Below are 23,158 nucleotides of genomic sequence, written 5' to 3' on the forward strand. Positions count from 1 at the left end.
GACATACATCATTCAGCAGCAGCATAGCATGGAAGAGCCCATTTTTTTCTTTTTTTTTCAGTCAGAATATAGCTTGTCTTGGTGGTACAAATTGCTGTTGCAGCCGAAATATCAATCCAAGGTGTGAGACACCTGGTCAGAACTTGTGCCAATGCCTGTATGTTACAAAAATATGATTTTCACAAAATTGATCTTTTCCATTGTTTTTGCCCAAGATGCTTTTGCACTTCAAAACATAAATAACTCAACCAAAATAAGATTTATAAAAGCAAGCAATTACACCAATTTCCCACTTTTTAACATTGCACAAGCTGCTTGTAAAACACTGTAACAAAAATACCTTTTCTCATCAATGTCCATTCAACTCTGTCTCCTACTAATAGTAAAACAAATCATAGCTGCTAAAGCGAAGACAAATGCATGATCATACACTTGCACCCCCGAAGCATTAAGTTTCTTTATCATGTTCAGTGACACGGCTTGCTGAGATACCTTTTGGTGTGTGGCTGATATTGTGCCCAAAGTTATATTCCTGTGTTCCAAAACAAAGGTAATGCTACAGTTTAAACAGCCAGTTGCTTAAAAAAAGAAAGAACTGCATGGCTTTCTGCGTGTGCACCCACTGTAATGTTCTAACTGCCCAAACCAAACAAAGATATCTTAACCCTTTGAGAGTTTACGCCGTACATGTACGACATTGCCTGTATCTTTAAAACGCACTTTTTTTTCCGATCGTTTCTCTTGCTTGGCATGTGCTGCCACACTTTGGGAATACGTGGAATTTTTTTTCATGCGCCCATGTCTCTTCATTGTTTTTTTTTTCTTCTTTCCAAAGTGGCGCGCCGGCTTTCGCTTGCTCATCCAAGCATGCGCGCAGCTCAGCTAGTTTCGGTTTCGTCCTTCGGGTGGTTATCGCTTCTTGCGCCCGCAAAGCTGATGGCTGTCTGGTTTCTAATCTCTTAAAGGATGACCACTTGTTACTCTCTCGTTTATTGCTCCCCGGGGCGCGATTACATCTGTTTCTGTGCAGCACTAAATTACACAAACCATGCCGCCGTGGTTGCGTTTCCTGTTTTGGGGACTCGGAAAAACTAACTCCGTCTCGTTGGGAACGAGACGAAAGATTATTATAGCTTTTTCACTCGTTTTGCTTACTGAACAGGCACACAACCATACAGTTTTCTTCCATGCGCTCACTCACGCAGTTTGCTTACGCTATGGAAATGCGCACCGGTTGCTCTGCTGCTAGTGTGTCGAGTGGCGATTCTTCCGATGTGGACTATTTCCCAAGTGTATTTTAGTATGTCTGTGAGCTATGTTTAATACAACACATAATTTTTATTTATAAAAAATCATATAAGTGTTTTTTTAGGATTTTGCTTGATGTTACTCACGAATAAACCATGTGTATGGAACAGTAAAAATGACTTGTCACTTTACAGTCACGAAAAAAAAATTTAGACAATTTTTTTCTTAAATAGAATCATCTGAAGAATTTAATTGAGCATCGTCTGAAGAATTTAATTGAGCAATAAAAAAAAATGCACATTTTTGGAGTGATTTCATGAAAAAGTTCGACCCACAAAGGGTTAACTGTTTGATGTGTCCACTCATCTCACACCATTTGTGAGTTTCACCAACACTCCCACAGTATGATCACACAAGCTCATGCACAGCACTGTTATGAACAAGTGCTGAAACTGCAGTCAAATCACAAGGACCATGTTGATTCTTTAAGGCTAGAAAAAAAAAAAGGCGAATGGATTGTTAAAGAGATCAGTCTGCCTTAGTTCAGAGACAACTTTCTGAAATTTCTCAATCTATGTGCATACAGAGGACATAGCAAAGCACAGCATGCATCAGCTTCACAACGCTTAAGTAAAGAGAGAAAACTTATGCACAATGAGAAAGAAAGCAAGGGGCATGCCTTCGGATAAATTGAAATCAAAAGGTGCAGAAAAGAAATTATAACAGTTGCAACAACAGCTCAGGCCAGACAAGCAGGAGGCGAAACGTAAGAGAAAAGCGCAAATACCGGCAGGCTCTGGTAGGGAGGCGTGCCCATGGCTGCCTGAGGCATCCTCTGATACAAGTTCTCTGGGTCCCCCACCGAATACTTAATCTACGATGAAAGAAACAAGAACCAGATTCGAAGAATCCCACAGCAACCAAAGAACATGAGCCAATAAAAAAGTGCAAGTGCAAAAATCACCTACGTAATGAAATACTGCCACCTGCAGTAATAGAACCATACACAAAGTAGGCACTGGATATACGAGACTGTTGAGATGCTTTACAAGGTTACTTTTAGACTGAAACAAAACAGCAGCCATAAAGAAAGTAAGCAGTAGACAAGTGGGCAGATAGGTTCAAGTCTATGCAAAAATTGTGAATGGCAAGTCCAAAAACCATGAAATGTGCATGTTTCAGTCAAAGCACTCAAATGTTTAACGGGACACTAAAGAGAAAACCGATTTTTCTCTTTCACAATACCAAAATCACCACACTTACCACGAGAAGACGTGCAAAAACGTGGGTGGCAATGCCACCTTGAAATTCCCGCACCAATCACATGACGTCAGAGACTTGACGGCAACTGCTAGGACCTACATTGCTCCTAATCAGTAAAAATGAAGTACATTGTCCTCCGAGGGGGCTAGAGACTTAAAGGGACACTAAAGTCAAACGTTAAGTCGACAGTGATTGTTTAAATAGTATTCTAGAAACCTTGTAGTGCTTGTTTCGTGCCAAGAAAATGCTTATATTGAATGAAAATCATGTTTTAGTGGTCCATACAGCGTTAGCGCACTTCAAATCGTGCGCCTGAAGAGGCCTCCTGATGTAGCAGTTGCCTTGCCCAATGTTGCCCGCCTTTACTGCCCGGCAACCAAGGCCGTGGTTTCTGCTCTGAAGGGCACATTACACAACATCACATGGACATGGCATTTTGATGACCTTTACGTTAGAGCGACTTTCAAGAGCGTGCAAGGCACATGCAGCAGTATGTGATAACGAAACTACCACTGAGACGCGACCGCACAAGCGGAGCACAGCCCAAGCGAAAACGGAACTTTTACACAACCTGCGCCGTTCTCTACTAGTGCACTGCTATTGATAATATTGACATTTTAGACGTTCTCAAACGTTGACCTTTCCCTCTGACGTAAGTTTTTATTTTCCTTTAGCGTCCATTTAACATACCAAGTCTCAGAAAATTTCAATGGGCCAATTTCGCCAAAATCTGAAAAATGCACTTTGAAATCGGTGACATCACGCACAGAGATTTCGGCACGAAATTTAAAAATGAGACTTTGACCTTGATTTTCTCCTCTATTATTAAAGCTATGATCATGAAATTAACAGCATTAGAGTTTTCAGAGTAAAATTTATCAATCTAAACCAATTCATTGCTTCACTTTAGTGTCCCTTTAAAGTTGACAAAGTGCACATGCTATTTGCTGTGCAACAGTATCAGGGTAAAGGAAGAAAAAGAAACCATTGACAGAAGAACTTCTTGCAAAGTGAAGGCAATCAGGCTGCAGAGAAAGTGCCAAACTAAGAAATAGTGAGCAAACTGTGTTTGTCAAGACTGCAATGAGACAGCTCCAGTGCTGGTATGAAGCATGAAACTAGGAACAAAACCTACTGAAAACCTCAAATTTGAGAATACAACAGAGTAAGGAAGCCACTAACTTATGGAAACCTGTTCAGTACAGTGCAGTCCAATAAAAAAAAAAATATATGACAGTTATCATTTTACCCAGGCAAACTTTTAAAAATGCCTTCCATAGAACGTCTACAAATATGTAGGGGTGAGATTTTCCTTCCACTCCCTTGGAAAGGTACAGCATCACAACTGATTAAACAACAAACAATAGGCCAGGACGACATCTTAGTCTTTGCTGAAAATGTTTAAAATGTGTGCCTAATGAAAAACACAAGTAACCTAACCTAAGTCTTTTTACCTGTACAAAACCATGCAGTAATATTAATGAAACAAATTTTGGTAAGCAACTGTAACAACTCCAGCTCATATCAGATTATAACCTTACCAAATTAATTTCTTTATTTTGTATGATGCCAAATTTTTTAGAGAACAGAAATTCCAAAGGCAGAATTTGGTTGGTGTATCTGATACGTGATGTCAGCCCCATTGTCAGATTCAATTCGATTTATATACAGAGTAACTTGAAAATTAACACTGTGAAGTGGCTGATTAGCAACAGGTGGCTGTACATGATAGTACATCCTCATTTAAAAACATACTTTAAGAAGTGCAGACACAATGGCTTCTTGACGCCTTGTTCGAGCATTAATAGAAAAGATTGTTACAATAAAAAGCAAATCCATTGGCCTTTGTGCAATGCTTTCTGCTCAGCCATCTCAGGGGGATTCAAGAAAAAAGTGGAGAACAAAAACAATGCTAACCGTAACTACAGCAAACTTTGCAATGGGCTCACTTGTTGCCCTTCTAGGACGTCTTCTACTGACTCCTAACCAAGCCATAGCATAAAAATACTGCTCTCGGTTTGGCCACCTTCATTAAATAAATGATATCATTTGCTTTCCAGCATCCCTTACTAAACATAAAGTGTGCACCCACACACATACACACATGCATATGCAACAATGTGGTAGCATTTTCAGAAGACCTATCAAAGCCTTATAGTATTAAAGAGACTGTCTGTGCCTCTGTAAGAATGTACAGTGCCTTTGTCTTTCTCACCTTCTCTTCCTTAGTATTCAATTATTTAAAGCTTTTAAAAAATGATCACAATGGGGCTTTGACTACTGCATCGACCATCACATCAACAATTTCCAACAGACAATTTCCATGAAGTAGTACAGTGGTGACTTGTAAACAAACCCTCTGCCAGCAAATTAGACATGCTCTTTGAATTTGTTACCTTAAAATATGCCATAATTCATTATTTCTTCAATGTTTGAGGAACTAAGGCATAATACCGAGATACAATGCCAATGGCTATTTTACAGTGGGGGAAAAAAAAAAGAAAAATGAGACAAACGTTTCCTGCCAGTTCTCCTTAAAAGGGGCCTTTAACACTTTTCAAACCTCAATTTTTTATTTGTGGACTGCATGACTAAAAAATGAACAGATAAATACAACAAGAACAGGAACAGCACTGATAGGGGCAAGCAGCTCGAAGTTATTAAACATGAAAAATTCAGAATACAAGAAAAAAATGCCCCCACCTCCCCGAAGGGAACCGTGAGGAAATGCGAATGCATTTCTTGCGCCGAGAGAGGGTACCGTTGCTGTCAGACATTCGCCTTCACTGACTTCTGCCATCGCCTTGAGAGGCGCCCAGCCAGCGAACGGTTGAGAGTGAGGCGCGAGCGGACGGGAGAGTGGGACGCCAGCGTTCTTGGCTCGGCGTTGGCGTCTCGAGCACACATTTCCGGATGTTCTTGAGAGGCGCCCAGCCAGCGAATGGTCGAGAGTGAGGCGCGAGCGGACGGGAGAATGGGGCGCAGGGAGCAGAGAGAGCGAACGGCGAGAGAAGGAGTGGCGAAGCACTGCACCTACCTCTCTCACACCACATGCTCCGGTTGCTAGGGGCGAGGATAAGCGCACGCACCCGCAGCTGTTGCTATGGGAGAGGGTGCCACGGACAACGCCGGACGCCTGACATAGCCCGACTAAGAAATGCATTCGCATTTAAAAAAAAAAGCTTGCCTTCAGCTCGAATTTTGCGCAGTCCGAAGTCCCCACTTCTCTTGCCTTCTGACATAGAGCAACACTGCCAATGGGATAGCTCAAAGCAGCTGTATAGCGGCACCCCATGGTTGCCAGCTCTATCCAGTGTACCAGTAATGCCGTTACCATAGTAACAAACAACATGCACCCCAAGGAAAAGTGTGAGACAACAACAATGCACAGAGATGACAATACATTTATCACTTGATCAACAGTCAAGTGTGCAGCATGTACGAAACGTGGCTGCCCATGATGGTACAGAAGCAATACGAGAAGCTTTCGCATATTCTCAGAGGCACCACTTGTCTGTGCATTTCTCTATGCTCGGAGGCCACAGGAAAAAACAAACAAAAACAGCCAGTGCCCCTACAGTGTTTTGTAGTTGTAGAGCTTCTGTTTACAGCTGTATACGTTTACTTTAATATAAAAGTATGGAAAACAAAAGTAAAACAAAATATCAAGCAAGATTTGTGGTAGCAAAGTGACTATTGGCAGCTTTGTTCAGTAATGGATTTGCGCCTGATAATGTAATTCATGCTTCTGGCGAGCAGCACAATGTGCTGATGCGGTAGGCAGGAATTTTTCTTTTCTATGATTAAAATACTAAATATTTACATATTGATGTTTAGACCTGTGCTAAAGGTATCGCAACGATCAGTCTACACAGCCACCAAATAAAAAAAAACTGGGCTTGAAATGTCTTAGAGGCCCTTTATAAAAAAAAAGCACACAGTTTTTTTTCTACATAGCTGCATATCTCATAAGTAACACCAGTTACTGATACTGAGAGATTCCTAATACAACTTCATTTCATGAGTATGTGCAGCTGAACCTCGATACAATGAAGCAGTGCATGTCAGAAAAAACTTAATTGTATTGAGACCTTCATTGCATCATGGTTTTGGTACTTTCAGTTGTGCTAATGAAGTTGCACATACTTGAAGCCTTCAGATTTCACTACATTTTGTGTTGTGTTTTTACATTATTTACCTATAATTTTCTGATCAAATTAGATATCTCGGTATCTTAACTGGTGCACGATCAGGAAAAGTTTCATGAGGTTCACGCGATACTGGACCAATTGCCACAAAGGAGAACCTTTTACCAAATCTGACAACGCAAGTGCATTAAACAAATCAAATAAACTTGTGAACTTTCACATGCTTCTCACAGACTGATGCGACTATATGTGCATGGGAAAAGCCGCTACAAAACAGCAGATTGTGCGCTACTGTCAACTGTGTGATTACTGTCGGGTTGTTTTGTGATGAAAGAAGTGTTATCTCAAAGGTCTTCAGAAACAATTAAACTGAAAGCTCATTAATAATGTAAAATTTCATTTTTTGAAGCAAAACAGATTTCACATATACACTTAACCACCATCTCACATAATAAAATATGCTTTTCTAGTAAATATGCTTCCTGTATCACACGAAGCTTTGCAACATTTTTCTCGTGGCTGTCAACAAGGAACTAGCTTTTAAAGGAGTGCAGACACCAAAATCGTCTATGATACTTTTGTTACCTACTGCAGAAGGCAGCTTATTGGGGGCCGTGATCATGACAGGAATGAGCATCATTGTGTCCACAGTAATTTAATATTACACAGTTTATATGGCACAGTGCATGATTTCAAAGATCCCACAAAAAATAGTGGGAAACATAGGAGTGATGAAACAGAGGAGTGTCAAGTTACAGCAACATCATGAGGACCTAGCAGGGACGACATTAAACACCACGTGGTGTTTGCTTCTGTGGCGGACCTTAACAAAAGTTCGCACAACTGAATAGTTCATCAAGTGGTATTTTACTGTACTCAATTTCAAGGACTACTGAAACACATCATTATTTGCCAAACACATCTCCAACGGCACACTTTTGAGTCTTCAAAATCATATTTTTGCTGATGGCTATCGCGACAAGTGTGAAAAAGGGAGCCACATTTTATTTCTAGACTTTAAAATGCAAATAAATTTCTTTTAAGCTGTCTGTCCTCAGCTAAAACTGGTCACAGCGTTTGTTGCTAGCACACGAAGCTTTCGCTGCAGTAAATTTACCCTCTTATTTTGGTGTATACACGCCTTTAAACTCAACAAAGATGTTTCATTGTTTATAGATATGTAGACAATTTTTTTAGTTCCTTCAAAGAAAAAACTTGCCCAAATTTGATTGTTTCTTTTTGTGCTTACCAAAACTTCGTTGTATCAAGACTGCGAGAGAAAACTGGTTTGTCAAGTAAAGGGGAAAAAAATGCATTTCAATGAAAGCAAGAAATGGCAATGGAAAAAGTTTGTTACATAACAAACTTTCTTATAATGGGGTATGGATGGTCAGAGGAACCTTGATATAAAAACGTTTGCGATGTAACGAACTTTTTTGTTGCAGAGTTAATTACATGCCGAGAGTGTGTGTGTGTGTGTGTGTGTGTGTGTGTGTGTGTGTGTGTGCTGACAACACTTGCATTTAAGTTTTATTTTTGATGAAAGATGAAATGTACCAAATATTGGCAAAAATACTGGCAAGCACTCCAGTTCCTACAGAGCAGTCTGTTATACAGTAGAATCCACTTAAACGAAACTCATAGGGACAGATGAAAGTGTTCCGTTCAACTGAACCTTTCTTAAGGTGATAGGCAAAAAAATGAAAAGCAACCTTTTTACTTTAAAAGCTTTGAACGCTTTAATTTTAATGTGGTAAACAAACTAATGTTATTGTGACCTGCATAGACTATCATCTCTCTCAGAACAGGCATATCATTGAAAAAGTGGCACTGTACCATTGCTTGAAGCACACGAATAGGATCGTTTTCATTTGTTCGTGTTCAAAAGCATGCATTGAAATCTGGTTCACAACAGTGCAGCCCATTTGTCTAATATTCATTAAGAGGAATGTTCTAATACCTTATTGCACACCATCAGCTTTTCACAGGTACATTGCTTTATGGGAGATAAACTGCTTCAATGAACCTACTCTACTGCCAGAGTGTCTGCAACGTGCAGCATTCAGCTGATGGAAGTGTCTCTTACCGTGAGGCCTGACTATTCGGACAAGTCCCATTTTTATAATGAGTGCCCCTTGGGCGACTTAACAAATCCCTCAGCACTAACCATTGTCATCAAGTGGCAAATATTCTACTAAAACAGTCTGGAATATTTGGCTTTTCTCAACAAGAGGGGCCACCATCAGTTTCTCCTTTTTGCATATAGCATTGCATAGATACAGTATCTAACCAACTTCTGTGAGCGAAGCCATACAGAGTGTCACCATGAAAATGCAAGGTGATCAATGATCAAGTCTGCAAAATGCTAAAAAGGAATGTAGCCCAAGAGTCACATAGTCCATGGGCAGCCACAGTTCTCCCAATTAAAATGAAAGATAATGAGAGGGTGCACTCCATAGCTCGAGAACTTACAAACCAAGCTGGAGCCTCAGCCCTTGCCAAGATAGTCTGCTTAACTCTGGGGATACCGAAGGCACGGAGAGGAGCGAGAGATTGCTTTTCTATTTTGTGGCGCGTCCACGGCGCATAGCGCTACTGCGTTTGGCACTGCTGAGCGTGATGGCACTTTGAACTCGATGAGCACGTTTACTTGCGATGTTAGAAAAATATCGGATGGGTTTAGGGGCACTTTAAAGGGAAGTACAAAGATTTCAGTGCTGTGTCAATGGAAAGATGCGCAATACACAGTGCAAACTAGGCACTTTTTAATCTGCCAGAACTGCTTCACAAAATCCATCAGCAGTTAAAGTGGCCTCGATGGTCTGTAAAAGCAAATTTTCATAATGCTTTTTTGCTTTAGTTGCTGTATTCAGAGGCCGAGAAAATGCATGTTTCACCACATCGCTGAGCTGAAACAAATTCACATAGAGCCAAACTGCTGAGCACCCCCTCCTATCATATCAACTTGTTGTGAAATGGGAGGTTCAAATGAATGATGACCTTTGATGTTGTTACGGGGAGATGTCGGAAAATAGGTTTATATACAATACTTGTACAGAGAAAGTGGACGGAGCCACCGCAACAAAAAACGGCAAACCAAGAAGCAACTCATCCTCTTCCTCTTCGTCTGCAATGTAATCAGCTCATAACATTACCTCCTGGTGCCAAACGCATCAACTCGGTGCACCTTAACAAAGACGGTACAAACGAAGTTCACTACAGACAGGGATCAGCGGTGTCTAGTACGTGACAGGGCTTCAGGTGGACAATGTGAATGACATTGATGCGGAGTTGAGTCAATGGAGACGATGACAATGGAGCAGTTTCAGAGGTTGCGTCGGTCACTTGGTGGCATACACGGTATGGGCCGATGTTTGAGAAAAGCATAGTTTCAGAAAGCCCGACATGGCATTTTGGGGAAAAGAGGGGGATCAGAGAAACAGAAGGAAAGTGGGTGTTCTTGTGATGGCTATTGGAACAAGATTGTTGGTCTACTTGGAACTTGGGAAAATTGAGAGCGTGCAACTTGATGTAGATGGCCGGGCAAAAGCCTCTTGCGCATGCTCAGTAGGCGGACACGTGGAAGTAGGCATAAGCGTTTCCATAGGCAACATTGGATTTCAGCTGAACAACAGAAAGGTTAATAACCAACGATTTCATGCCGAGACATACTATACACAAATGTCACAAAAGGCAGTGAAGTATCCCAGTCTTGGTGGTTGGTGGACACCTACATTGCCATCATGTCCGTAAGGGTTCGGTTCAGTCGTTCTGTCAAGTCGTTCATCTGTTCATTGTAGGCTGTGGTCAGCTTGTGTTTTGTCAAACATGTCTTCAGAATGTCATTGATGACATTGGAAAGAAACAGTCTGCCATGGCTGGTTAATAGCTGCCAAGGTGCCCTGTGTTAGAGGTTAGGATAACGTTATGGAGCAACAAGTCTGAAAATTCAGTCACGCAGCTAGCTGGAAGTGCATGAGCAATTGCAAACTGCGTGACATAGTCTGTGACAACAGCGATCCATCTACAGTAGACTCTCAATAAACGAAAATCTCTTAAATGAAATTGCTGCTTAAATGGAACAACTGCCTCTAACATGATTGGTTTTGTGCTTGAATTCTGCACCCCTTTTCATCTCTCAGTAAACGAAACTCCTGTTAAATGAAACATATTTTCCTGGTCCCTTCAGCTTTCGTTTAACAGGAGTCTACTGTATTTCTTGAGGCAGACATAAGAAATGGGCCAAGTCGGGGCCAACACGATGAAATGGCTCGTTTGGAATGTCGAGACACTGAAGACCGTCAGCAAGCAGGAGTGTTGACCTTTTCTGGGGCTGACAAAGGTCACTTGAGGTCACTGGCTGATACATGCCTGGCCAGTAGAACCACCAAACTCCGAGGTGTCCTGCTGTTGGCGCATCATGAAGCTGGGCCAGAACAGGTGAATGAAGGTGTGCCAAAATCACAAGCAAGAGGTCAGGACCTTTTACTTGTGACACATAAAAAATGGCAAACCAGAGAGCAACTCGTCCTCTTCCTCTGTAAAGTAAGCAGCTCATAATATTTACAATAAATAAGCTCACACAAGCCAAGTCATGAGAAACATATCAGTAAAAGCCTATGGCTCATCTACTTTCTTGATCTAGCAAGAGAACTTGGGATGTCTGTTTGGTGTTGCAATTACAGATTAACATCACAGATATGACAAGTGAAAACACCCCGAGACCTTTTTTGTCTAGTACCAGAGAGGTGAAAAGTATGTATCAGATAAAGACATGGGCCTAGCACCTTGGCTGCATTGTTGTGAAGAAGTCGCATGATGAAAAGAATTGCAGGTTCCACATTGCTTTTGTGGAATGCGGATTCAATGAGTAAATAACAGTGTCAACGTAATAAGCATTTGCTTAACGGTAATTTGACATTCCCATGAAATCCAAATTTATGAAGTTTTACTGCAACAGTATACACAAAACTAAACACACTTTAATACCCATATAGTACATAGCAGAGTATGCACAAGAAAATTCTTGAGAGAAACTCGTCATATAGTAGTTAAAATACACTTAAAAATTGATAAGAAAAGCCCTTTTTTTAACATCTTGTCCGAAAACCAAAGTTAGTAATTTTTTGTTTGTTTGGTGCACATACACAAACAATCTGTATTATTTTTATTAACAAGGTTGTGTAATTAGGGCATAAAAAAGTTATCAGTACATAAAAAATTTTATTATTTTTTGGACACTATCTATGTCGGGAACACCACACAATTGCATGAGTTGCGTTTTCCCCCTCACCACAGTCAAGATATTTATTTTAATAGCAATCCCATGGACTCCCTTGGTAAATTTTTGCTATCATCATTGCTGTGATGTTTTGTATAAAATCTGACTACAAGACTGCACCTAGCAAGTTCTAAGTTGCGTCTTCAAGGGAAAGCATGCATGCGTGAGAAGGGAAAGAAGGTGGCTTGATGTACACTGTCCCTCCTACACGTGCTAGAACAGGAGAGTGCATGTACCCTTTAGCTCGGCCATGGCTGCACATAGCAGTCAGCACAGTTGAGAACACACATAGCCTACGTGCATTACTTTGGAAGTCATATGTGGTGGGTGCAAAGGCTCGGCAAGCCAAAAGCCCCAACACTTCTTCAGGCGTCCTCATTCTCTCGCCCCACTTGTTGATTGTCACTGTACCTAGCCCGACCAAACCAAACATTTCCATGCATACTGCATAGATGGCGCATGTCGTTGCTTCCGGGCACACTACATGACTGAACATGCTTGTGTGGCACATCAACTCTGGCAGCGCTCCCCTTCGTTTGATTTGTTGAATGATGCGCGAGCAATTCTAGGCATAAGTCATGATTTTTCTGTTTCTCATGTGTCTGAAAGCATGGGCTGGTGCTGTGTACCGATGTGCCAAAAAATTGCGATGAAATCTGGTTGTTTTCATTTCTGAGTTACCTGAAGCGGAGAGCCAAACGGCAAGAAGCGGTGCAGCATGATGACATGAATTAGAAGAATCGCGCGCCGGGCCAAGTTGGTAATCCATACTAACAACAAACTATGCAAGAAACACCAGGGAAGAGAAAGGAATACAAGACAGGTGGGTGCTGCGCACCCATCTTATAGTCCTTTCTCGACCCTGGTGTTTTTTACGCAGTTTTTCGTTAGTATCGAAATGAATGTTGCACAGTTGAAAGACCTCAAGGTTAGCAACATTGTACATACTTATTACTTCTCCTGGGTGTATAGTATACTAGCTGCCATATAACCATAAGTCTTCATAGGTTTCCTCCATTTATGCAGGTCCACTCGCTTGCTGCTTTAAATGATCAGTTGAGTCGGCTTCAAAATACATCAATTATCTGTGTACACCATTTTCACAATGTGCAGGTGTCTGAATGCCACTTCAAGCCCCAATATTTAAGGACAACATTGACATACGTGGACGTTCATGGGAGGACCATCAAAGCACCCATGAAAAACGTGGCCAACACCAGACGCACTGACAATATTTCCCAACTGTGCAGCATGTGTGTCTGATAAATGGAATGCACATAAACGATACACAGAAGACACGCAAATATCAGTGCTAATATGTGATTGAGAAGTAGCATATTTTTTACATGGTGAACAAATGCTATCATCTTACTGCAAAGTTAAGAGTGTGTGTAATGAGTGTAGGGAGCAGCTGCATAACCTGTGAATTTACGAATAAATATTTTACTTTTTATGTCTGGAAGCACATGGTTCTATATTAAAACAAAAACTATTTTTGTTTTTCATTTTCTGTATTTAAACTTTTTACTTCTTAGCAATTTTATTAGCTACTGCCATAAAGAATGGTGGCATTGTTAGATACAATCTAACCGAAATATGCAAAAAAAAATACATAGTTACATTGACCACAACTAGCTGTGTTGATCCACATGAGTAACACCACGTAAGCAGTGCAGAGGCCTGAAAAAGTGTAGGTGGTGTTGGACAAGCAAAGGTAGCTGGTGCTTTCATGTGTGCTGTCATCCTGTGAACCTAGTGTTGAACGTCGCATAATCTGAAGTTTTGTAGCCACAGTGAAATGAGATGAGACACACTGCAAAGAGTTTGCTACTTGCTGCTGGTGCCATTTATCACACCAGTATTGTGACAGAGGGACTGTAGTCATCAAATGAGATCTCTTTATGTTTGCATGTGTGTATGTGACCCCATGAATGATGACAGATGGTGTTCAATGGTACATGAACCAGATAACGCCATTGAGCACCAAGAAAAGATATGCGTGTATGAAATGGGAACAGTCTCAAAATGGACAATTGGCCGTGCTGAGTACGCATAAGGAAAAATTTTTAGCACTAGATGGAGGTGGACATAGAAAGACGGGTAAAGGGCACGTGTGTCCTGTACCCCTCTTTCTGTATCCGTGTCATCTAGCGCTAAATATTTTTTTAAATGACAATGGGTAAGTGTAATATGGCTGTATAAAGGCCTAAAGGTTGTTGCTGTAAGGTACATAAAACATTATAAGTATTAAAATTATGGAAATTGTTAGTGAAGTGTGCTTTGTTCATAAGAGATAATGTAGAAGGGTATGGCACACCAAAATGCGTTGGTGCGAGTAGCAACCCTCGCCCAGTTGTATGTACTATAGAAAATGCTACCATTACAACAGTGGCCTGTCAAGGCAGACCATACTAAGGATTCTCAGGATTATCAATGTGAAAAGTATTGATCTTGCTAAAAAAGCTGCCACTAATTCAGTGTCAAAAAAAGGTAGTTTCCAAGTAACATTGCTAGATGAAATTAACACGTGCCTAGTTATCTAACATGCAATCTAACATACACCTTTTTCTAATAAAACGGGCCCGAAAAGTGCCTGCATGTTACAATCGAGTATGAAATGTCAGAGGGGTCAGACACAATGCCATAGCCATCACAAAATGGTGATGGAGCACATTTTGTTGTGGGTTCATTTCATGCTCGACTGTGACCGGTGTGCGTCATACATTTTTCAAATGAAGCATAAATGATGACAAACACTGTTTTCATTATCAATACTGGTTTCAAAGGAAAGTTATTTTGCACACTGAAGACAGTTGCGAGAGATCTTTTTTGTGTGTCCGAGACTTATGAATGATGAAAACAAACGGAGATCTTAGGCCACATTACAAAACCAGGAAAGCTTTCCATGGGCCAGAAACGGGAAGATAATTGGACCTTGAAAACAAGCTTGCAGACTTTGTAAAGCATGTCTGCGTTGACCAAGCTTCTCAAGGTAACAGCCCTTCAATTGGCACACTATCGAGGCCAATACAAAAATGATCTTTAAGCCACCAGAAACTGGATCAGAGAAGAAAAGGAACAGCCAGAAGAATAAATTTCTTTTTTTTTTTTTAATCACCAAGATAGAGAGGAATGCCTAAGTTTTCATTAAAATAATCAGATGACTATTACATTCAGGTTAACCTTTTGTTCCATACTCTTCTTACATTTGGCACGACTAGTGTATTTGCATTTAAATTTCATATTATCCTCCCCTTTTTCTTTTTAAATCAATTGATAATTAATTAAATATTCTTTCGTTTATTATCTCATCTACACCTCTCAGCTACCCCCTAAATTTGGTCAATTAAGTGTCAATGAATGGATCAAGGTGAGGTATTTCTTTCCATGTTGTAGTACGGCATAGGGCTAGTACAGTATGTCCCACCAGTGGGACATACTGTACTAGCCCTATGAAGTAGTAGGCCCTCAGTACAATTAATTACTGATAAAAAAAATCATTGCAGTGCATTACAAGATGGAATGAAATGCAGCTTGTGCATTTCTGTTTGATTTATGGGAAAAAGAAAAAAAAAACAAAAAAACTTGACATTACACTTCAGAATGACATCCATTATCCAAAAGTTCCGTTTTTATCTGGCTGTGCTCCGCTGGCATAGTCGCGTCTCAGTGGTGTAGTTTATTATCGTGCACTGCCGTGCGTGCTTTGCTCACTCATGAAATGCTCTAATTGCAAGTTTGACAAAATGATGCCACATCCATATGATGTTGTCGGATGCCTAAATGATGTACACTGCTTGACTAACAGCACCTGCAGCAAAGAAGAAACAAGCAGCAAGAAACCACAGTGCCGCCTGTGGAGCAGTAGAGGGATGGCATGGCAAATTCTACATCACAAGCCCCTTCTGAAGCGGGAGGTTTGAAGCACGTTAATGGTATGCGAACCATTTTCTTCTTTCAAACTAAGTATTTTCTCGGTACGAAACAATAACTATGAGGTTTCTGGTATGCTACTTTAACAATCTACATCGACTTAATGTTATTAGCATTTAGTGCCCCTTTTACAGCCACGACGCGCCCATACACTAGAACCTGCTTTTCAGCCTTCTCTGGATACCCAGCCTCACACACCTCTCGCCTCTGGACAGTCAAAGTATGGTTAGACATAGACAAACAACAGTCCATTCAGGCCTTCTTTGCAATACTAAATGTTGGCAATACTAAATGCCACAAAATAACTATGCGTAAGCCTATATATGACTAACACTTGTCAAGTTCTCATTAAAAAAAAAAAAAATTTTTTTTTTCTGAAATGTCAGAAGGCGATATAAATGAACTTACCTTGAACATTCGATGTAGTTTTAGGACAACATGACAGAAGATAAACCTCAGCATCAACAACCTTAGGAAGTCATCACCATAGAATTGCAAGTATGCGGGATCTATAGGATAGATACAACACAACACTCATTACCAAAAAGGAAGCTAGTAAAAGAAATAGCAACAGGTGTAGAAAATTTACATCTAATGGGTCACATGATAAATCAATCGTAATGCGGAAGGCCGAAGTTTTGTAATGATACATAAGTAAAAATAATATCTGAATAAGCAGATAGCTGTGACATAAATGAATATAACCAACAGATATTCTGATTCAGATAAATTTTGGTAACCATGGCAGCATGCAACTACTATGACATAAAGTACTCAGCAAAATATAAATTGCAGCAGACAGGAATTGCTAAAAATGGCCAATATGAGAGATTGTGTGCCGATTTCACTTGCTCATTTTCAAAGAAGAGCTGCAAGCTTTGGCATATGCTTGAGCAGTCAACACACAGAAAGGTGCCTATATTTACCTAAGCGACATTCCCTCTGTAAAGACAATAAATGTAATTTTGTTAGATTATTATCTTTTGACTATTGTAATATGTGAAAAGCATACCCACATCAACAGGCATGTGATGCTTTAAGGTTTGTATATTATTAATACGGCAACTCATCATAAAAATTGTAGCAACAGCCTAGAGAGCACAAAATCTTGGCTTTAGTGTGTGGCTGTGACTTTTTTTTTTCCCATTTTTCCGTTCCTAGGGTTATTGCTTAGGACAGTGTAGCTGAAGCTATGAATCTGGATTTTAAAGAGACACTAAAGAAAGATATTAAATTAAGCTAGATCAAAAGATTAGGCCTCTGAATTAACAATTTCTGATATTCATTTTGAGAACAGACCTTTGCAAGCAAGAAAGTGAAGAAATGTAAAAGTGGAGTGGTACCAGCTGGTTTAGCAACAACTTGCAGGTTTGGGCGAGTCGGTTCATGATGCGAAAACTAGAAGCAGTGCGAAAAAAACGACGACAAAAATAGGAACACACACAAGAGGACTAGCGCTAGAGGACACACAACAGGACTAGAGTTGGCAGTACAGCGCTAGTCCTGTTGTGTGTGTTCCTATTTTTGTCGTCGTTTTTTTCGCGCTGCTTCTAGTTTTCGTACCAGCTGTTGTTGACTATGGTACTATACATCTCATGTGATGTCAACACTGGCTCATTGAAAGAGAGCAGCACAGAAGAAGGTCAAATGGAGATTAGTTCAACTCATCTATTTTGGCACAGGCAGTTCAAATTGAGAATCAGCAGTGAGACATTCACTGAGAATTTTCAATGCACAAAATGACGACAGACTTTAGACAAACAAACTATTGATCTAGGTCAACTTAATACTTTTCTTTAGTGCCCCTGTGATTCTGCAGCGGTTACAGCTGTAACAGGCCAGAACATGTCCTGTAAGTCTATGCGCATGCTCAAGAGAAGCATTCTTAAAGCCAGTGCCAACTACTATTAACATATTCAGCATTTGTGCCTTCATCACTACTTCAAACAAGTACCTGTGCCAGTGCAGCTAATACACAAAGGCAAACAGAACACCACTCACATGAAGTTAACGAAAGAGTGATGCTGTTAAAGGGTTACTGACGCGAAAATTTTCAGTCATATTCTTGCATCAAATGAAAGGCCAAGCCCTCAAGAACCTAGCAAATGTACTCATTAGCACGAGCGCATCCTGAACATGTAATTACAGTATGTTTTTAAAAGCTAGTTTGTACTGCACCCTGACGTCACAACACGGTATGAGCTTCTCGTCACGTGCTTGCGCAAGATAGTGTGACATTTTCACGGACGCTCCGCACTATGGTCCGTTGGTGATGCACAAGTGGCCATTTTGAAAGTTTTGTTACCTGACATAATCCCAACTAGCCAGACTGCTGTGCGAAGTCACCAGAATTAGTACTGTAGCCTGACGTCAAGCTAGTGTCAGTGTCAGTAGGTGCGCCATGGAAAAACTGACTACTATCAAAAAATATTTTATCAGCATTTGCTGAGCTTCCCACTCGCTCAGAGCCATCTCTGTATACAGGAGGTTTGTATAACGGAGCACACTAACCTTAAAAAAATGGTGTCAGTACCCCTTCAAAATTCCACTCGGCGGCATCACTTACGTTCCCCCCCCCCTCCCAACCACCCTCCCCCATGTGGACGACATCTTGGCATTCCCAAATACTGCCTGAATTTATTCTTGACATGTAGTATACTACAAGAACAAACCTTGCACGAATAAGCTTCGAATTTTAGTCACAACAATAATTTCTTTTCTGTGCCTACCTTAACAGCAGCTACATCACCTTCTTCCCCCCCAAATTATTCATCAAATTGAAGCCCAGAACAGTGTAAATACATTTCTGAAAAACCTGCATGTTTTTTCTGTAGCTTTGTGTGGCAATGTGGGCAGAAGACAATTTTTATTTTTAGAGGACCTTCCTCCACATTATGGGATACAACAGAACAATCATTTATCATATTCAGTGTCCCTGTACTTAGTGTGGTCGATTAATGTGCCATTGCACTGCAGACTGCTAGATTTCTGGTTAGCTCAGATGGTAAAGTGACCACTCTGGATAGCATTTCATCCAAGGCTTGATCCCTAAGCCAGGACAAAATTTTATTCTGCTGCGAAGCTTTCTGTAAAATCCGTATCATCTCCTCTGTAGCTTTGTGCCACACTTGGGTGGATGACAAAATTTTTCTTTCATAAACCTTCCTCCATCTTGCAAGATTCCTCAGAACTGATTTGCAAAACAAATATGAAGGAAAGCAGGCTCATGAGCAACAAGCATCATAGCAATGCATATGTGCAGCATCTCTGCATGTCATAAAAAACGACATTGCCTCAGCAAGGCAGCCCTGCTAAGTAAGTCTCTACACTACTACTGCATCTACAGTGAAGTTTTTTTTTTTGTTTCTTTTCCCTGAACCCTACATGTGCAGAAGCTAGCAATAAGAACGCACCTATGCTGCGGGAGCGTATGAGGACACGGCTGGCCTCCGCCATAAAGCGGTTAAGATGACCCAGGGCCTTGTCCCAAAGGGAGACTGGCACATCGACTACATGGCACACGAAACACAGGGCTGTCAAAGGACTGTGCAGGAACAGTGTCAGCAGGTTGCCCTTGTGCTGTTGGTCTGAATAAAAAGATAAAGCAAAGCACAGCATAGAATGACTTCGTCATCAAAGATCAGAATCCACAACAAAGGATACCAACATAGAGGAGGGAGGAGGGGAGGGGAGAGCAGAAATGAGAGCAAGCAAGAGGAACATGAACAAGCTTTGTTTCCAGACATCAAGACTAACCTTTTTTTCTATTTTACTTTTCTGTTTCCATATCAGAGCGGCGACATAACACTTCAACTACGCAAGTGGCCAACTGACAATGCCCCCATCAATGCATGCTGACAAAATTACATCAAATGCATTGAGGCAAGGCAGGTGCACATTATATGGCCTGTACATCATCATCACCTTCACATGCATACTGTAGCCAAATGTGCTTTTCTTCAAACTATTCTCTTTCACCCTGTCATGCCCATTTCGACTTTTACAGTGACCAGAGAAATAAGAAAGCAACTGTCTCTATGAGATGCGAAGCATAGTCATGTAGTGGTAGTAAAACACTGTAAAGCTAATGACAATTGAGATTGTTTTCATATTGTTACATAAAATGACACGAGGCGTGACTATTTACAAGTGTATTTACAGTGATGTGCACAGCATCGATCAAGATGGAGGACAGCACCCACAGCAGACAGACAGGCCTCTTTGTCGTCTTCTTTACGCAGAATGTCTGGCTCTTGACGGGTTGGCTACGTAGCATTACCCCCGGCGGTAAAAGCGCCGTCTCGGTGCACTTTAAACATGTTCTTCAGAAGGAGGGCGGTATTGTTTTAGCCGACTGACGTGCACTACGTCACTGGGCGAGTTTCCAGGCGGGTTGGTCTCGAAGACGGGAACGATCTCGTAAGTGACGTCCGTTACCTGGCGGACGATACTGTATGGACCCATGTAGTGGGATAACAACTTCTCGGACAGGCCAACACGACGAACTGGGCACCACAGTTAAACTAGGGAACCAGGCGAGAAACAAACGTCGACATGCCTGCTGTCGTAGAGTGTCTTCTGGGTTGCTTGTGAAGCCGACAGCCTAGAGCGGGCGATCTGACGCGCGTGGTCGGCACGAGCGATAGCATCCCGTGCGTATTCAATCGGCGCAGATGTAGTAGCCGGAACTAGGGTGTCCAGTGGTAACGTCGGATCACGGCCATAGAGCATATAAAAAGGTGAGTAACCGGCGGTATCATGACGTGATGAATTGTAAGCGAAGGTCACGTGTGGCAGCGCCAGGTCCCAGTCATAGTGGTCAGATGAGACGTACATGGAGAGCATGTCTGTGAGAGTGCGATTTAGGCGCTCTGTGGCCATTTGTTTAGGCATGGTAGGAAGTGGTCAACTTGTGCTGCGTTGAGGAAGAGCGTAAAAGATCGTCAATTACTCGCGACAAAAATGCGCGGCCAAGATCGGTGAGCAGCTGGCGAGGAGCGCCATGGTGTAGAATGACGTCGTGGAGCAAAAAGTCGGCAACGTCAGTAGCAGTACTGGCGGGGAGTGCTCAAGTGATGGTGTACCTGGTTGCATGGTCTATAGCAACAGCGACCCACTTGTTGCCAGAGTTGGACTCGGGAAAAGGGCCGAGAAGGTCTACACCAACACTGAAGAAAGGTTCGGTAGGGATGGAGATCGGGTGAAGGAGTCCAGCAGGGGGTGCGGCAGGTCGCTTCTGATGTTGGCATTTATCGCAGGAGGCCACGTAACGTCGAACGGACCGGGCGAGACCGCGCCAAAAGAAGCGGCGCCGGACACGGTCGTGCGTGCGAGATATGCCTAGGTGGCCCGCAGTGGGCTCATCGTGAAGCTCATGCAGGACTGTTGAACGCAAATGTTTAGGCACGACGAGAAGTAACTCAGGGCCATCTGGCAGAACGCTATGATGATACAGCATGCCATTCAAGAGGACGAACATGCGGAGTGACGCGTTGTTAGGGGCAGATTCGAGACGGACAATGAGTGATCGCAAGAAAGCATCGCGACGTTGTTCGTCGCCGATCTGAAGAAACTGAGACATGGACATGATGCTGGGGCTAGGCTCAATGACCAATCCGTCTAGCTTTTCAACAGGGTAATGGGACAAGCAATCGGCGTCCACATGGAGGCGTCCAGACTTGTAGGCAACTGAGTAGGAGTACTCCTGAAGACTCAGCGCCCACCGACCAAGTCGTGCTACGTAGCTACGTAGCTATACTATGCACAATGTAACCTCGTGCAATGTTTAAGTTTATGCACTACATTACTCGTAAACTATGCCAGAAAGCAAAAAGCAAATCAGGTGTATCCCCAGTGTCAGATGCTCACACAACCTCATCGTCATCATCATCATCAGCCTGTCTACGCCCACTGCAGGGCAAAGGCCTCTCCCATGTTCCGCCAATCAACCCGGTCCTGTGCTTTCTGTTGCCACGTTACACCTACAAACTTCTTAATCTCATCTACCCACCTAATTTTCTGTCTTCCCCTCACGCGTTTGCCCTCTCTTGGAATCCAGTCAGTTATCCTTAATGACCACCGGTTATCCTGCCGACGTGCTACGTGCCCGGCCCCATATTCATTTCTTCTTCTTAATTTCAACTATGATATCCTTAACCCCCGTTAGTTCCCTGACCCACTCTACTCTCTTCCTGTCTCTTAAGGTTACACCTATCATTTTCCTTTCCATCGCTCGCTGCATCGTCCTCAATTTAAGTTGAACCCTCTTTGTAAGTCTCCAGGTTTCTGCTCCGTAGTTAAGTACCGGTAAGATGCAGCTGTTATATACCTTCCTCTTGAGAGATAGTGGTAGACTACCATTCATGATTTGATAATGCTTGCCGAATGAGCCCCATCCCATCCTTATTCTTCTAGTTATTTCACTCTCATGGTTCGGCTCCGCGGTTACGTACTCCTTTACAACTTCCAGCGTCTCGCCACCTATCGCAAAGCGCTGTTCTCTGCCAAGATTGTTCTACATTACTTTAGTTTTGTGCATATTAATTTTCAGACCTACTCTTCTACTTTCCGTATCCAGTTCAGTAATCATGAGCTGTAATTCGTCTCCCGTGTTACTCATCAATGCAATGTCGTCAGCAAATCGCAGGTTACTGAGATACTCTCCATTAACTCTTATCCCTAATTCTTCCCAATCTAGGGCCCTGAAAACCTCCTGTAAACACGCGGTGAATAGCATTCGAGAGATCCTGTCTCCCTGTCGTACGCCCTTCTTTATTGGGATTCTGTCGCTTTCTTTATGAAGGACTATAGTGGCTGTGGATACGCTGTAGATTTCTTCCATTATGTTTATATAGGCTTCGTCGATGCCCTGATTCCGCAGCGCCTGCATGACTGCTGATGTCTCCACCGAATCAAATGCCTTCTCGTAATCTATGAAGGCTATGTATAGGGGTTGGTTGTATTCCGCGGAGCTTTCCGTGGTGGAGCTTTCGAAGTTCATCAATAGGCATAAAGTAGCCGACATAAGAAAGTATAATATGGAGAGAATTGAGCATGTTCTAAAGAACGGAAGAAGCCTCAAAGCTATGAAGACAAAACTGTGCATAGGCAAAAATCAGATGTATGCATTAAGGGACAAGGATGGCAAGGTCACAACCAATATGGATAGAATAGTTGAGGTAGCGGAAGAGTTCTACAGAGATCTGTACAGCAGCCGAGACAGTCAGGATGATAACGTAAGAAGCAGTAATATCCCAGAGGAATCTGACATCCCACCAGTATTAAC

The 23,158-nt window shown here is 41.9% G+C and overlaps 1 protein-coding gene across 6 annotated transcripts in view; it reads right to left on the reverse strand.

Annotated features, from left to right (window-relative positions):
• The window catches only part of LOC119402106 (protein SCAI), an 85,895-nt gene that overhangs the window by 14,718 nt on the left and 48,019 nt on the right, over positions 1 to 23,158 (reverse strand). For 4 of the 6 annotated variants that reach the window (XM_037669230.2, XM_037669216.2, XM_037669239.2 and 1 more), the window contains exons 11-13: positions 19,287 to 19,460; positions 16,282 to 16,382; positions 2,036 to 2,122 (exon numbers count right to left, since the gene is read on the reverse strand). In XM_037669230.2, coding sequence (XP_037525158.1) covers positions 2,036 to 2,122; positions 16,282 to 16,382; positions 19,287 to 19,460 — 362 coding nt within the window. The remainder of the gene's footprint in view (positions 1 to 2,035; positions 2,123 to 16,281; positions 16,383 to 19,286; positions 19,461 to 23,158) is intronic. The other 2 variants (XM_037669247.2, XM_037669255.2) reach the window with 1 other exon arrangement.

The sequence above is a fragment of the Rhipicephalus sanguineus genome, chromosome 1, assembly GCF_013339695.2.
Source record: "Rhipicephalus sanguineus isolate Rsan-2018 chromosome 1, BIME_Rsan_1.4, whole genome shotgun sequence".
In the NCBI taxonomy this organism is placed as follows: Eukaryota; Metazoa; Arthropoda; class Arachnida; order Ixodida; family Ixodidae; genus Rhipicephalus; species Rhipicephalus sanguineus.